At 39.7% G+C, this 15,684-nt stretch overlaps 1 protein-coding gene across 1 annotated transcript in view; it reads left to right on the top strand.

The window, feature by feature from the left end:
• The window catches only part of LOC149323872 (versican core protein-like), a 179,607-nt gene that overhangs the window by 64,378 nt on the left and 99,545 nt on the right, over window positions 1-15,684 (top strand). Inside the window, exon 6 of the mRNA XM_089493620.1 lies at window positions 6,539-6,832. Coding sequence (XP_089349746.1) covers window positions 6,539-6,832 — 294 coding nt within the window. The remainder of the gene's footprint in view (window positions 1-6,538; window positions 6,833-15,684) is intronic.

Here is a 15,684-nt window from a genome sequence, read left to right as displayed (position 1 = left end):
AAAATTCTATCATATAATTGTAATTCTATAGTATTATAACCAGAATTCTGTCCAAATTGATTTGAAATTGGGTATACATGATATCCATTTGAAAAATGTTTCTATAATGTGATTGCAACTGAATTTAGCCCACAAATAGGATGTCTTCAAGGGCAAATAAAAGGACAATTGAAGATGATGGTAGCATGATGGTTTAAAGACCATGATCAGATTGATAGGTTACAAAATTGCTGTTGTATTTTTTGTTTTTAGTCTTAGAGGATGTTTATTTAGTTTTCTCTTTAGAATCTATGGAATCTGTAAAACCTGGCTTTGATATTAGGTGGGTATGACTGGAAAGTGGAAATTTGATTCTTAAACGAAGCCTGCTTTCCATGTTATGCTGATGATGTAAGATATTAAGCCATGCCCCTATAATATGCAATCAGGGGAGTGGTAGGAAAGTTCTTTTATAGATGGGTAATAGGAAATTCTAACATCTAAGTACCTTTATGCCTTTCAGTCCAGAAAAGCAATATAAACCCTGATGTTCTTTGCATATTTTCCATATTTTAAAAATATTAGTACATGAGCATTCAAAACCCACTAGTCAGCAGGGACAGCTTTTGTACTTTGATTTGCAGTTGCAGAATATCCCAGTAATAATATTTGTAAGAATAATTATTTCAGAACTCATTTCATGGCTATGGGCTATTGAACTTGCCAGCAATGTTGAGCAGACTTACCTAGAAGGAATTCCCACTGACATCTCAGGGATTTTACTTCTTAGCATGGGATATGGTTCTTGAATGGTGAACCTTAAGGCCCAGTACACATGGGTGTGTATGTGACGGTGGCCATTTTAGGGTTCAGGAACACACAGCAACCGCATGCTCCTAAACCCTAATACGCATGGACGCCGGCATCATGGGGACCTCCCATTCATATGGGGGCCACCATGATGCCGCCACCACCATACAGCAACCAGACATCACTGGCAGGAAGTGGCATCATGGTGGCACCCCTTCCTGATTGCGATGTCACTGCAATAATAATAATAATAATAATAATAATAATAATATTTATTTGTATACCGCCCTATGGGAAACCAATCCGGGCGGTTGACAACAGTAAAATATAAAATACAACAATTAAAAACACTTTATCCCTCCCCCCCTTAAGACAGTATTAAACAGTATAACATATTAAAAACACAATATCAAAGCATAAAAACAACAATTAAAAACTAAAACCCCTGATATCCCTCTGTTGATCCTCAACCATCACTAAGATGGGGCCACGGGAGGAATGAGGGAATCAGGGAACCTGGGCTGGGATGGTTAATCTGGAAAGGCCTGTCGGAAGAGATCCATCTTGACAGCTTTTTTAAAGCTGTCTAATGATGTCAACTGACAGATCTGATCTGGCAGGTCGTTCCAGAGTTTGGGGGTGACAGCAGAGAATGCCCTCTGGGAGGTTGCCGCAAGCCTAGATTTTAGAGGCTGCAGTAAGTTCTTCCCAGAGGACCGGAGAGCGCGGGGAGGATTGTACGGGAGGAGGCGGTCCCTGAGATAGCTTGGACCCAAGCCATTTAGGGCTTTAAAGGTGATAACCAACACCTTGTACTGGGCCTGGAAGCTGATAGGCAGCCAGTGGAGGGACCTCAAAACCGGAGTAATGTGGTCCCTCCTAGATGTTCCTGAGACAAGCTTGGCTGCCATGTTTTGAACCAGCTGTAATTTCCGAGTCAAGCACAGGGGTAGCCCCATGTAGAGCGCATTACAGAAGTCAAGGCGTGAGGTTACCAGCGCGTGCACAACCGTCTCGAGATCTCTTACTTCCAGAAAAGGGCGCAGCTGGCGTATCAGCCGAAGCTGATAACAGGCACTCCTGACCATCGCATTTACCTGATTTGTCATCAGGAGCGACGAGTCAAGGAGCACCCCCAGACTGCGAACACAGTCACTGGAGGAGAGTGTGACCCCATCCAGGGCTGGAGGTTGCAACCCAATTCTTGGTTTCGGGGACGCTACCATGAGCACCTCCGTCTTGTCTGGATTCAGTTTCAATCTGTTTTTCCTCATCCAGCCCATTACTGCCTGAAGACATTCATTGAGAGAAGAGATGCCATCAGAATTCGAGGCCGACGAACGAGACACGGAGAAATAGATTTGGGTGTCATCAGTGTACTGATAACACCCAGCACCATGACTCCGTATTATCTCACCCAGCGGCTTCATATAGATGTTAAATAACATCGGGGACAAAATAGCCCCCTGAGGAACCCCACAAGTGAGGTACCTCTTACTGGAGCTACAGTCCCCGAGTAGCACCCTCTGAGACCTGCCCGAGAGGAAGGACCGGAACCACTGCAAAGCAGTGCCCCCGATACCTAACCCCCTCAGGCGGTCTAAGAGGATGCCGTGATCTATAGTATCGAAAGCCGCTGAGAGGTCTAAGAGCACCAACAGGGTCACACTCCCCCTGTCAATGCTCAGACGCAGATCGTCGGTCAAGGCAACCATGGCAGTCTCAACCCCAAAGCCTGTCCTAAAGCCGGTTTGAAATGGGTCTAGATAATCGGTTTCATCCAAGACAGCTTGGAGCTGAAGGGCAACCGCCCTCTCGATCACCTTGCTCAAAAATGGCAGCAATGACACCGGCCTATAATTTCTCATATCCAGGGGGTCTAGGGAAGGTTTTTTCAGGAGTGGCCTAACCGCCGCTTCCTTTAAACAAGATGGAATATGTCCTTCCCTGAAGGATGCACCAATGATATCCGTAAGGAAGCTCATCAATGCATCCCCCCCCTGGACGGCCAGCCATGATGGGCAAGGGTCGAGAGGGCAAGTTGTCTTCCTCACCTTACCAAGCAGCTTGTCCACATCATCAGTACTCACAGATTGGAACTGATCCAGTATGACTACATCGGCGGAGTCACTGGACGCCTCACCTGTCGACTCTGTTTCAACGGTGGCATCTAGGTTGGCTCTTATCTGAGAGATTTTGTCTGCAAAGAAGTTGTTAAACGCATCACAGCAGGCCGTCGTCGGGTTAAGTAAGGGATTTGGCACAGGGGGCACCTGCGTCATTTCCCTCACCACTGCTATGCAGTGTTGCCCCGTGGTTTGGTTGCTGCAGCAATGCTGTGCAGCAAAGAGGGGCAGTGTTTTGCTGCTGGTGTGTACCGGCCCTATAGCGTTCTCCATTTACTTAAAATGTTTCATATCTTCCAAAATTTCACTGGGACACATATGGTCAAAAAAAGTCAGCATGGGCTCAAGTTGGCAAAAGTTATTAATGAGGAAGAACACACAAGCTAGGAGCAACTGCAGGAGTTTGCTTTTAGATGATGCTACTGGGAAAGGAAATGTCCTTCTCTTTTCTCCCCCTTCCCTCTGCTGTGTTAATTGAGAACCAACTATTTTTGCATTATGGAATGAATTTATAGCAACTGAAGTAATCTGAGGACAAAAGAGGGAAAGGGGGAGGGGCATCTATGTTATCTTTGCAATTAACAAAATTATTTGTAACACATTATCTTTAAGCTTGAATGACAGGCCAGTAGGAGATGGTTCTATCGAATTCTGGTCTCTGTCCTTAAAGGTGTTTTTTTTAATTGTTTTAATTTTTTAGTTAGAATAATAGTTGATGATGATGTTTCATGTTTTATTTGATATGACACTCATGTTAGGGCAAAAGATAAATTTTGCAGTGAAATACAATAAATATCCTTTGCCTTCTTTCATGTGCAGCAAAATATGTGAGTTGAACAGAGGAAACAATATTCACTGATAATGTCTCCCAAGTTCAAACTTTTTGGCATGAGATTTAGTAGAGAATCCTCCTTGTCCCCTTTACAGCTAGGAAGTTTGGCTGCCAACTGTATCATGCTGAATTTAATAGTAATAAAAAGAAGCTTAGTCAGGTGCATTTTAAATTGAGCAGCGCAAATACACAGAGCGGGACAATCTGGAGATTCTTAGCATGCTTTGACTTTTGGGCTGAGGCAATCAACCCAAAACCTGTGCCAAAACAAACAGAAATCACATTGCTGTCTGTAATCCAAAGATTGTCATGGTTTCCATGTCACCCCTGTTATTTATTGCAGGGTATGGCCAGAGCTAAGCCTCCTTTCCCTCTTGCTCTTGGCCTGGGTGTTTGCCTTGATCATTTTGCTGTGTTACTCTCTAGTGTGGATTCCAGCTATCAAAACACTGCACATCACTTTTAACTCAGGATCCCATCCCCCTCTTTTTTCTAAATATTTCTTCATTGCTCTAATGTTCAAGGCTACGTAACTCACAAGCTTGCCAGATGGATTTTCTCTGTGTCTTTCTGGAACATGTGGGGAAAAAATATATTAAAGCTGCTTTTGTTTGGGAAATGTTGGCTCATGCAGATATATAATTCAAAGCCACAGATTATATGCTGGGGCTAATCCACCACTTAAATGTGGCTGTGATATTACCATGACCAGAATGAGAACTGGTCTTGGAGACTGCACTTTTAACGCTTTTGATCAGATTTTATAACAGCTAATATAAATTTGGGGGAAGTTGTTTTGAAGGTCAAAATAGTGTTTCTCAGTTAATATTACAAAATGGATAAAAGTGATATAAATACTGCCCTAATCTGGCTACATATTTGGATGTCAGAATTAAAATTATCATGGGTCTAAGCATTTGGAGTATAAATGCCAAGGCACAGTTCAAGATAGTGTCTTTATTCAGGGATTCTCTTCCCTCCCAGCCCTAGACAAACACTCAGTTCTGTGGCCCCTCCATCTGCATTTGGAAGATGTAAAGTTCAGAAGCAACCATTTTCCCTCATGTTGGTTGCAATCTCAGTCAGTAAACTCTACTGAATTTAACGGGTCTTACTTCTGAGTAGACGTACATAGAATTATGCTATTAAGGGCCTGAACAGACAAGCCAGAATAAAGCTGCTTCGGGTCACTTTAGAAGTGTGTTGTTTAAATGATGCATGCATCCTAAGAGGTCGGAAGCCACTCCAAAGCCACACTCCAATCCTAAGGACTGGAGTGCAGTTTTGGTGCAGCTTCTGGCCTCTTAAGATGCGTGTGTAATTTAAACAGCACACCTCCAAAGTGACCTGAAGCAGCTTTATTTTGACATGTCTGTTTGGGCATAAGTTGCTGTTTCATTATGACTTAATTTAGCCTTGAACAGATTATGACATATCAAATAGAATGCAGCCCAGCAGCTGTGTATTGTGATATGGCACATGCTTGTCACCTGTTCTGGTTGCAGCACTTGAGGAACAGATCAGATCAGCCTTGATACATGGATTTGTCGTTTCCTTGCAAAGCAGATTGCCTGTTTTGACATTTGATATTAAATTGCAATGCTGTTGGTCTCATTTTTTTTAAAAAAAATTAGGAATGTCAACATGGTATTGTGTAATCTCTTGGCTGATGTGTCAGAACTTGACACATTAACATAATTAAACACTTTTCTATTTGCATAAATCTTTTCAAAATACTCAATGGAATGGCAATGTAAATATAGAACTGGTTTTTTGGGGGGGGCTTTTTATGGTTTTTTTTTTTGTAAGGTTGTACTGTGCTTTTTCCATATGAGTAAATAATATCCTGTTATCTGAGGTGCAAATTGTGTGCACTGGAAAGCCAGGTGTTCTGACAGGGAAGCCTAGAATCATTGGCATTAGGTTCATAAACACTTATCTAACCCCTTTCCTTGTTATCCATGATGTCCCTTGAGATAAGCAAATCCCCAGCTCAGACACTGAAGCAAGGTGTGGCTATCTTGGCATTTGCAAAGCTTGGAAAATAACATTTTAAATGCGGTTGATATGGACATTCAATTATAGTTCCAAGATCTAATACAACAGTTAGTTGCCATTATTTTGTAGAAAGTAAAATTTACTCTCCTGTTTAGGATAGTACCTAGAAGATGCCGGCGTACTAGGGTTTGGGAGTGTGCGGTTGCTGCGTGCTCCTGAACCCTAGTATTGGCTGTGCCATGTTGCTTTTAGCTTGTGTGTACCGGGCCTTACTGGATCATAGCCTCTGGCATGTCCCATCTTGAGCCATCACTTCTCCCAACCCCCACAGCCAACCCATCTTCTGAGAATGAATGTTTCTCTGTATAAGAGAATAAGCAAGTATGTGAGTGAAAGTAACAAGATCTGCTGAACCAGCACTGCAGAATTATTGCAGTTTAACATTTCTTTAACTGCCTTGGCTCACTGATATGCAATTCTGGGATTTGAAGTTTTGCAAGTTATTTAGCCTTGTCTGTCAGGGCGTCTAGTGCCATAACAAACTACATATTTCAGGATTCCATAGGTAGATGTAAAGGGGATTACACAGGTAAAATTTAGAAAACCACTGCTCAAGGTAGTTTGCATAAAAATTGAGAAATTGAAACAGTAACAAAGTACAACAACAACATAATTTCATTGTTATAACAATGCTGAAAGCTGAATTTTCCATTTGAGCCATTTTAAGAAAAAAGTGTTGCGTGCTTTGGTGCTTGCAAAGAAGTAAATACACAATTTGTTTCCATCCTTATAGGTGATGTCTTCCATTTAACATCTCCCAACAAGCTAACATTTGAAGAAGCTGCACGTCAGTGTGAAGAACGAGATGCAGTTCTGGCTACTGCTGGTGATCTGCATGCTGCCTGGAGAGAAGGCTTTGACCAATGTGACTATGGCTGGCTGGCTGATGGAAGTGTGCGTTATCCTGTTGCTGTGGCAAGAATCCAGTGTGGTGGAGGTTTACTTGGAGTGCGAACCCTGTATCGTTATGAGAATCAAACAGGATTTCCTTTTCCAGACAGCAGATTTGATGCCTACTGCTTTAAACGTAAGCACATTGGATGTTTTTAAGCAAACACAGTTTTTGTTTCCTTACGTGTCATCAAAAGGTTGATGTCTGAGGCTTGGCACACTAAACAAAATAGGTAATTTGAAATTCATTCACTACTTTCTCTCAACATGGGACTCATGGTGGTTGATAGTACAATGGTCTACAGGTATATTTCACTTGATATGTCAAGCTTTCCTCTCTAGTATCTGATTTCTCATCTTTAAGAACACCCTTTTTATCAGCTGTCCAACAACTGCCTAGACTAGAGTTTTCCTGGGTTAGATCACATAACTTGACTGACCCACCACTTGCTGTGGAGTCCCAGAGAAATTCCTGTAGCTGTCCTAGATTACTGTTTAAGGTGGAGGACTTTGGGACTTCCATGTGTTTTTTACTTAAACATCCTGAAGTCTAAGTAAATGTGGCTGACAACGAAAGATTATAAGATTGTAGTCCAAAACATCTGGAGCGTCAAATATTCCCATCCTGGGTTAGAAGAAGTGCACACATCATGCAATGATTTGGTAGAAACAGGGCTAGCTACAAGCTCTAGTTTCCTTGAATTAGGACCTAGATGTTGAATTTTCTCCCTTGTACCTGCATACCATTTCCACTTTCCCTCCCCCATCTTTTACCTCCACTACCTCTCCCAGACAGAAACATAAGGCCTAACACTTGATATCCATGCCTTAGCCATCCAGTGAATGGAAATAACTTGTTTAGGTGCCAAACATGGTACCTAAACTGCTATGTGAGCACTGGGTGCCACTGCGAATAGTTTGCAAGAAAATATCACAGGCGAATAGCATGCATGAAAATGATCTTGAACTCAATGTTCAGTTTGCTCAGTGGTCCAATCTGTTATTTATTTCAGTTCATTTATTTTGCAGTCAAAGGTCTATTAAACCAAACAAGCAACAGTAAAAACAATTATCATTAAAACATACATATATTTATTAATACACCATGATACAAAACATTAAAACATGAAATGCAAATTGAGATTAAGGTAAAAGAATCTTCTTATGGAATCTAAAGCAAAGAAGAGGAAATTAGCCACCAATAAACATTTATTTATTTATTTATTTAGCTAGCTAGCTAAGTAGCTCTGTTACTTTCTGATTTGTGTTAGGCAAAAAATATCCTAGCTACCATTCCAGTGAACTTCCAGGGCGTTTCTTCATAAAAGGGCCAAGTGAACTGCTACATTTCACTCCATAAAAATTACATTTTAAAAAAAGACATGAAGCAAAGTTTTGACTACTTTGATTCCACAGAGACAGGAATGATCTTCATATGGGGGCAATGTGTTATTTTATGACAAATTGTTCTTTGGTTAACATGCATGCTTATCAACACTTCTGTAAACCCTGCCCCTACTTTCTGAAGTACAAGGAATGCAAGACTTCTGTTCTCTTGTTTCAGGAACAAAGATATGTTTGAATTTATGACCCTGTGAGAGTCATCTATGGTTTGAAAGTTGCTTTACTGTATATAATGAGCTTCGAAAATTATATTTTTGAACTATAGCTGCCAAATTCTAGGTGATATTATCCCAGATTGATGGGGTAGAGAGATTCTGGGAGTTGTAATCCAAAAGAGTAACTTTCCTGAAATCTGATGCTGATCAGTGTCAATCAATAGAACTTCATTTTGCAGGGACAGAGATATACTGTACATAAATTTATGAGCCTGTGAGAATCATTTTTGTGAGAAATTTTTGTGAGAAATTTTGTGATTTCTCCAATGTATTGGAAAAATCATAGAAGCAGAATAGAAAGTACTTTTATGGACTACAACTTCCAGAATCTCCCAGCCAGATTCTGGGATGTAGTCAAAAAAAGTATATTTTAGTGGCATAAACCTTGACTAACCTATATTGACAAGTCTCTGATTAAAAGGTCAATAATCCATATAAGAAAAATGTTACATCTGATCAGATGGCTGTAGATATTTTCACAGCTTCTGTCTTTTCAATATTTTGAATTGTTCATAAGAGAAAAAATATGCCAAAGGTTGAGAATGAATTTTGGTGAAGGTATATTTGCTGTGCCATTGCAGCAAAGCAAAAGTAGTGACCAGAGCTTTGCTATAAGTCATTACAATCCTTGCAGAACTACTAGCTAGAATGTAGATATTTTCAATTGTAAAATTCTGGGTGCATGTGAGGAGTCTTACTGGAACCAATCAGTCATTATATAGATTCCAACACATTTATTAGATTTTGGCATGATTAAAATGATATCATTAAAATAGGGGGAAAATAGACGCGCAAGAAACGCTGGCTTCAGGGTGGCATGGGAGCATGGCATACGCACAGTGCATGCCCTTACGCTGCCCCCAAGCCAGCATCATGCCTCCTTACTGACTGTACAGTGGGTGGCATCACAGCATTTCTGCACTGTGACATTTACATGCATTGTGCCACAGAAACATGGAAGAGCTGCTGCTGCAGTGGAAAAATGTCAGATTGAGGCCATGGCATGTGGTTATCATGTCACTGATCTGATGCTCAAAGGGCCAGTGCAGAGCCTTTTGGGGCAGTCTGTTTCACCCCATAGTTGGTTTTCATATTCAGTATTCTAACTCCCAAGGATGTTGTGTCTGGAACACAAGATTTTTGAAAATTAGGCTTTAGATTAGATTCCCAGGGACCCTCCATTGTTAGTTTCTAACTCTGACAGTAGTTGCAGTACCTTGGTATAGTTGATGCTCTATTATCTATCTTCTTTCACTTTGCCTTTGTTACTCTTATTCTAAATAATTTTTTGTAAACTTAACTTGATCTGTGAGTGTTTCTGGGTCTGGTAGTTCTCATTTGGTTGCAATCCAACATACTATTCCTAAATCGTTATACTTCTTTCCCAGCCCTGTATTCAACTGTTGAAAAAAGCAAGTATTCTTTAAAGAATGCACTTAAAATTTAAAAAAACAAAGCACAGTTTATAATTACAACCATTCCTAACATGTTAAGAGTCTGTTAATTGTATGGATGGATAGGGACAGAAAAGAACTCCAAGAAAGGCAAAATCCAGCTAAGATATCTAGATAGCAGCAGTGCTTGAGAGTCTGTAGAACAGATGTTCATACAGTAAAAAGAGATGACGTCATCCTTCAACCATGTCCCTTTGCCCCCTTGCCTTGGAGCAGGGGAAGTTCTCATTTACTCAACCTTTGTACTTCTAAGACACATGTTACATATTTACTATAATGTGCAGGGCTGAAGTCCTACCCCTTTGCTCTGGGAGTTGGCCTGTTTTGGAGCCACTCATGTAAAGATTTGCATTTCAATGTCACTACCAACAGAGCCAGGAAATGTGAAGGAGGGGTGCTGTATTGGTGGTAGTTGGAAGAGGAGCATAAGAGTGAATTAGGCCTCTTAGATGCAAACTAGACACTGGTGTTTTCACATCCAGCAAAGCAATAGATCTTTGTCAGAAAAGGCATCTGCCTTAATAATTATATATATAAAAGAGCAAACGCCGTCAGCAAAGTAGACAGCATTTTCCTTGCATCTGTGCTTACAGCTGCTTGTGACTAAAACCTTTCTTTGGTGGAAAATGAACATTTTAAAATCAGTTATGGCTAGATATAGATATATTTATAGTTTAGGTTAAGAAAATAAAAGCCTTGTGAATAACTTTTTTTCTTCTTGAAAAAGTTCATCTAAAAAGTATTAAATATTACAGGAGAGGCAGTTCACTTCTTTTGGCCAGAAAAAAAAGGGAATCTGTGGTATCTGGGGACAGGAGGAGAGCTGCAAAGCAGCCTTGAAGACCACACCTTGACATAGGAGCACAACAACCTAAGATATGCAGATGATAGCATTATATTGCCAGAAAACAGCACAGACTTGGAACAGTTAATAAGGAAAGTTAAAGATGGAAGTGCAAAGGCAGTTTAATGTTGAACATAAAGAAAACAAAAATACTGACTACAGAAGAAATTTAATCTAGACAGTGTGGAAACAGATAGAAGTTTATCGCACTGTTCCTTCTGGGTCCGTTCTGAGGATGGAAAGGAAGGAGCAGGAACGAGTACGGAATGAGCGGGGGACGGATTTTACCGCACACACTAGTCCCTCATTCATTCCGTTCCCCCTCTCTTCCATTCTCAATCGGTTCCAGAGGGGAAAATTTTTGAGAACTGTTCAGAACAGTTCTCAAAAAGCGTTCCCTCTGGAACGGAATGGGAACAGAAGAGAGGGGGAACGGAATGAGTGAGGGACTGGAGTGTGCGGTAAAATCCGTCCCTCACTCGTTCCGTTTCCTGCCGGGCCATTCTCAGAATGGCCCTGAAGACCGGTGCGATAAAGTCCTTAAAGAATTCCTGTATCTAGGATCAAATACTGACCAGAATGGTGTCTGCAGTCAAAAAATAAGAAGACAAGGACTGAGAAGGGCAGCTATGAAAGAACTAAAAAAGATCCTGAAGAGTAAAGACATACGACTGATCACTGAAGTCAGAATCGTTCTGACCATTGTATTCCCCATTATCATGTATGGATGTGAGAGTTGTAAAGTGAAGGAAGCAGACAGAAAGAAAATCAACTCATTTGAGATGTGGTCTGGTGAAGAGTACTTAGGATACTATGGAAAGCCAAGAAGACAAACAAATGTGCTCTTGAAAAGATCAGATAAGGTCTCCTTGGAAGCCAAGATGATCAAGCTGAGGCTAGCATACTTTGGCCACATAATGAGAAGGCATGGATCACTAGAAAAAACAACAATGCTAGGAAAGATAGAGGGTAGAAGACCAAAATCAAGGGATTATGGACTCAATCAAGGGATTATGGCCATGGGCCTGCAAGACCTGAGCAGAGCAGTGGAAGATAGGGATACTTCCCTATCTCATCTACAAGGTCACCATCAGTCGAAATCGACTCAAGAACAGCTAACAACAACAATGGTGGGGAAGACTTGTGATCTGTGGGAGAATATTGTGACCAGGGAACACATGGGTCTGCTTAATCTGCTGTCCAGATCTCCTATTACATGTTAATGCACAGTTAAAAAGCAATTAAAATCCTTCTTGTGATTTGGATTGACTAGCCCTTCAAGCAGAGGATTCCTTTACATAGAGGACTGTCTTCTGATAGTTATTCAAATAAAGAGGCTGCCCTCTGTAAAGTAAAACTTATCGACATCTTTATTTCCTCATCAGGTCACAGTGGTAAAAGGTTCATCTCAAAGACATTCCCAAACAAAATGCAATGGTAATGTCTATCCCACTACCCCCATTTCTAGTTTCAAACATTTGCTAGTACAAGTTAAAGGTCTGTAACTCAATAATAGAGCATATGTTTGCATCAATTCAGAGAGTCTCAGATTCATTAACCACCATTTCTAGGTAAGGCTAAGAAAGAGTCCTGTGTGAAATCCTGGAGAACTGGAAAGCAGCAGTTAGACTTGACAAACCTGGGCTAGATGAGCCAAGTCAGGATAAGGCAACTTCCTATGTTAGAAAGAAGGCAGTGGTTTCTGATTTTTAGCAGCATAGATAAACTGAATTGTTTGTGATTGTACTTCTTATACAGTCGGCCCTTCTTATCCACAGATTTTTTATACATGGATTCAAGCATCCACAATTTGAAAACGTTTAAAAAAAAAGTATAAATTTCCATATATGATTTTACATTTTATATAAGGGACACCATTTTGCTATGTCATTATATTTAATAGGACTTGAGCATCCACGGATTTTGTTATCCATGGGGGATCTTGGAATCAAACCCCAGTGTATAACAAGGGTCCACTGTACTTTCCTGTGCAACATCAGTGGGAATGTGTACATTTTCTGAATCTAGAAATCTGTGAATTCCAGATGGTATTATGGCTCATATATGATACTGAAGCATTCCAACTATTTGTTGTTCCTTCAAGTTGACTCTGACTTACAGTGACCCTATCATAGAGTGGGGAATAATAATAATAATAATAATAATAATAATAATAATAATAATAATAATAATAATAATAGGGTTTCAGTGGCAGTATTCTAAAGAGGTTTACCATTGCCTTACTCTGAGGCTATGAGAGTGTGTCTTGCCCATGGTCACCCAGGAAGTTTCATGGCCGAGCAGGGATTTGAATTATAGCTGCGTGGAGCCCTAGGAGATTAGCACACCCTTTTAAAAGCACCTTGTCTCTGATGTGATAGAGGTGTGTTTAAATTTACAAAAGGGTTTTATCGAATTCACCATGGTATACAGCCCGGATGCTAGCCGGGCTTATTCTGAGGATTTTTAAGAACAGGAAAATCTTGTTTTTAAAAAGGCAGAGAATAAGTCTGGGTTGTATATTTGGCTGCTGGCATCAGGATTGTATATGGGGTGCATGTGCCCAGCCATGGGTGAATACCATTTGTAAATTTGAACATGAACACGTCTATCCCATTGAGGATAAGGCACTTTAAAAAGAGTACACTAATCTCCCTAGTCCAAACTAAAGCAAGTACACTCTGCTGTCTCTCTCTCTCCCCCCCTTGTGTATGTGTGTGTTTGTTTGTATGTATGCATGTATAATTAAATTTATATATTGCTCCACATTAAGGCTCCCTGAACAGTTTGCAATTAAGGGCAATAAAATACCATATGTAAACAAAATGAAAAGCATACCCTCAATGTTGCCAGATATTGAATGAAAACAATCAAGAAAGTAATAAGAGACTTCAGCTGAAAATCTAAATTGAGTAAAAACTCTTTGAAAAAGAAAGGTTTTTCTTTACTGCCTGAAGGCCAATATGGAGGGTGTCCAAATTATTTTTCCTAGACAGAGAGCTCTATGGCTGGGGAAACAGAGTGCAACCAGGATGGCTTTAGATGTTATAATTCACCTGGTATAATCCAGACAATGGGAGCTACTTCACCAACCTTGGATTCTTCAGCTTCTTTTTGTTTTCCTCCTTTGCTCATAATATCAACAGATTTTCCTCATTTTCAAAGATCCATGGCTGCACTCTAATAGCTAAAATTCTAAAGATTCAAAATTTCAGAAGAGTGCAAACTTAATTACACATAATATTTTAAAAGTATGTGTATCAAAAGGAAGAATTAAATAAAAGAATGAAAGAGAAACCTCTAGTGAATCCTAATTCTTTTTAGCTTAGTAGTCAAGTAAAATATTACTTTAGCCAAAAACAATTTCTTCCCAATGGATCCTGGTTTTATAGTCGGACATAAGAATATTTTGGAACATTTCCCACCCTTTTTTGAGATTTAACTCTAGTGAAGTCCACAGTAGTAATCTGTCCACTGTGTTTGTAAACTCTGTCCAAAATACAGAAGACTAAAAAGATTTTCTTAAAAAAAATAACTTAGGGTTTTTACATGGGTGGTTTTCAGCCACAAGAGCTTCCAAAGTGGCTTACAAGAAACCCATAATAATATATCCTAACAACATACCAATTTATACAACAAAATACACACTATGCATATACTAGCATTAGTTAATCTCACGATAAAATAGAAACAAAATCATCTCAAACCTCACAAAACTGAGTGAACTAAAGAACATTCAACAGAGAGCCATGGCATAGCAATAGAGTACATGTTTCACATGTCCAAGGGCTGAGCTTCAAACTTTGGCATTACAAAATATATCTGGAAAAAACTTTCTGGGGACCTACTAGTGAGTGTTAGATAAGGGAGGGAACTACAACCTATGGGCCATACCCCACTTTTGCCACTTGTGAAGCCTTCCGCTCCAAAGTGCAATAGCATTTGGAGTACAATGCATTGCTCACCCTTAGGATCTTCCTATATCCCTATATCTGGACTTGTTAATTTTCCTGCAGAGGTCATAGTCATCCCTAATAATAAATCAAATTAAAACTAATCAGTATTCGTAGTAAAAGTTCATCTAACCTTAGAAGATGGTAACATCCAAAGCAGTATTAGTCCTGTACATTTTAATTCAGTGGCATGGGGTTAATACAGTTGGAAAAGGGGGGGGGGGTTCTTAATATCTTGACCAGGATTGTCGTATATTATATAAAACCATATAGGCCTCATTGTAATCTATAAGAGACCTGACTTTTTAGGCACATTTATCTAAATGCTTAAATGAAATCCATACCAAAGGTGCTCTATAATAGTTTCATTTGGAACTAACAGGAGGTGGAAAGTTACTTTTAAGAATATAATGACAAGCTGATGTTATCTGTAACTATGCAGTGGCTGCCAGAGCATCATGCTTCCACCTCTGTTTTGGATGGTTTCAGCATGTGATTTTAACCATGCTTCCTAAAAGTAACTTTCCAAGCTCTGTTACTCAGAAGTAGCCACGCCATTCTGTGGTTGATATATTCTGGGACTGAATTCTCTGAAGTTAAAACGAAGATTTCAAGAATATAAAATCTTAGAGTAGAACCCTCAAATTAATCAGGTTTAAGCTAGTTCACATTATTCACATTAAAAAGCATTAAAAGATGGAAATTTGCTCCAATATAAATACTTAAAGAAATATGTGAAGGATTTTTTTTAAAAAAAAGTAGAGACACCTATTCACTTCCAAAAAACTTCATCCCAAAACACCTAGATTCAGTTGTGTAAAAGAACACATTTTTTTTTTAAAAAAAGTATGATACACTTTGATGTAAGCAGCTGTCCGTGAGATAATTTGCTTTCTTGCTGTATTAGATGTGGACATTTTTATTAGGAAAAACTGCCTCATGTCTTGCATCAGAAGAAGCACAAAGAAGATATCCCATACAAAATGACTCAAGGAGTTTAGTAATGCAAACCATCTGCACCGAGAAGGAGCCTGAGCAATATTTTTTTAAAAAAAAAAGAAACAACCATCTGTGGGTGGGACATATTTTAAGCAAAAAGCAGATGTATTGTAGTGGAC

The sequence above is a fragment of the Sceloporus occidentalis genome, unplaced genomic scaffold, assembly GCF_023333645.1.
Source record: "Sceloporus occidentalis isolate IW3139 unplaced genomic scaffold, rSceOcc1.0.p SCAF_1, whole genome shotgun sequence".
In the NCBI taxonomy this organism is placed as follows: Eukaryota; Metazoa; Chordata; class Lepidosauria; order Squamata; family Phrynosomatidae; genus Sceloporus; species Sceloporus occidentalis.
This window is presented reverse-complemented; position numbering and strand designations above follow the sequence as displayed.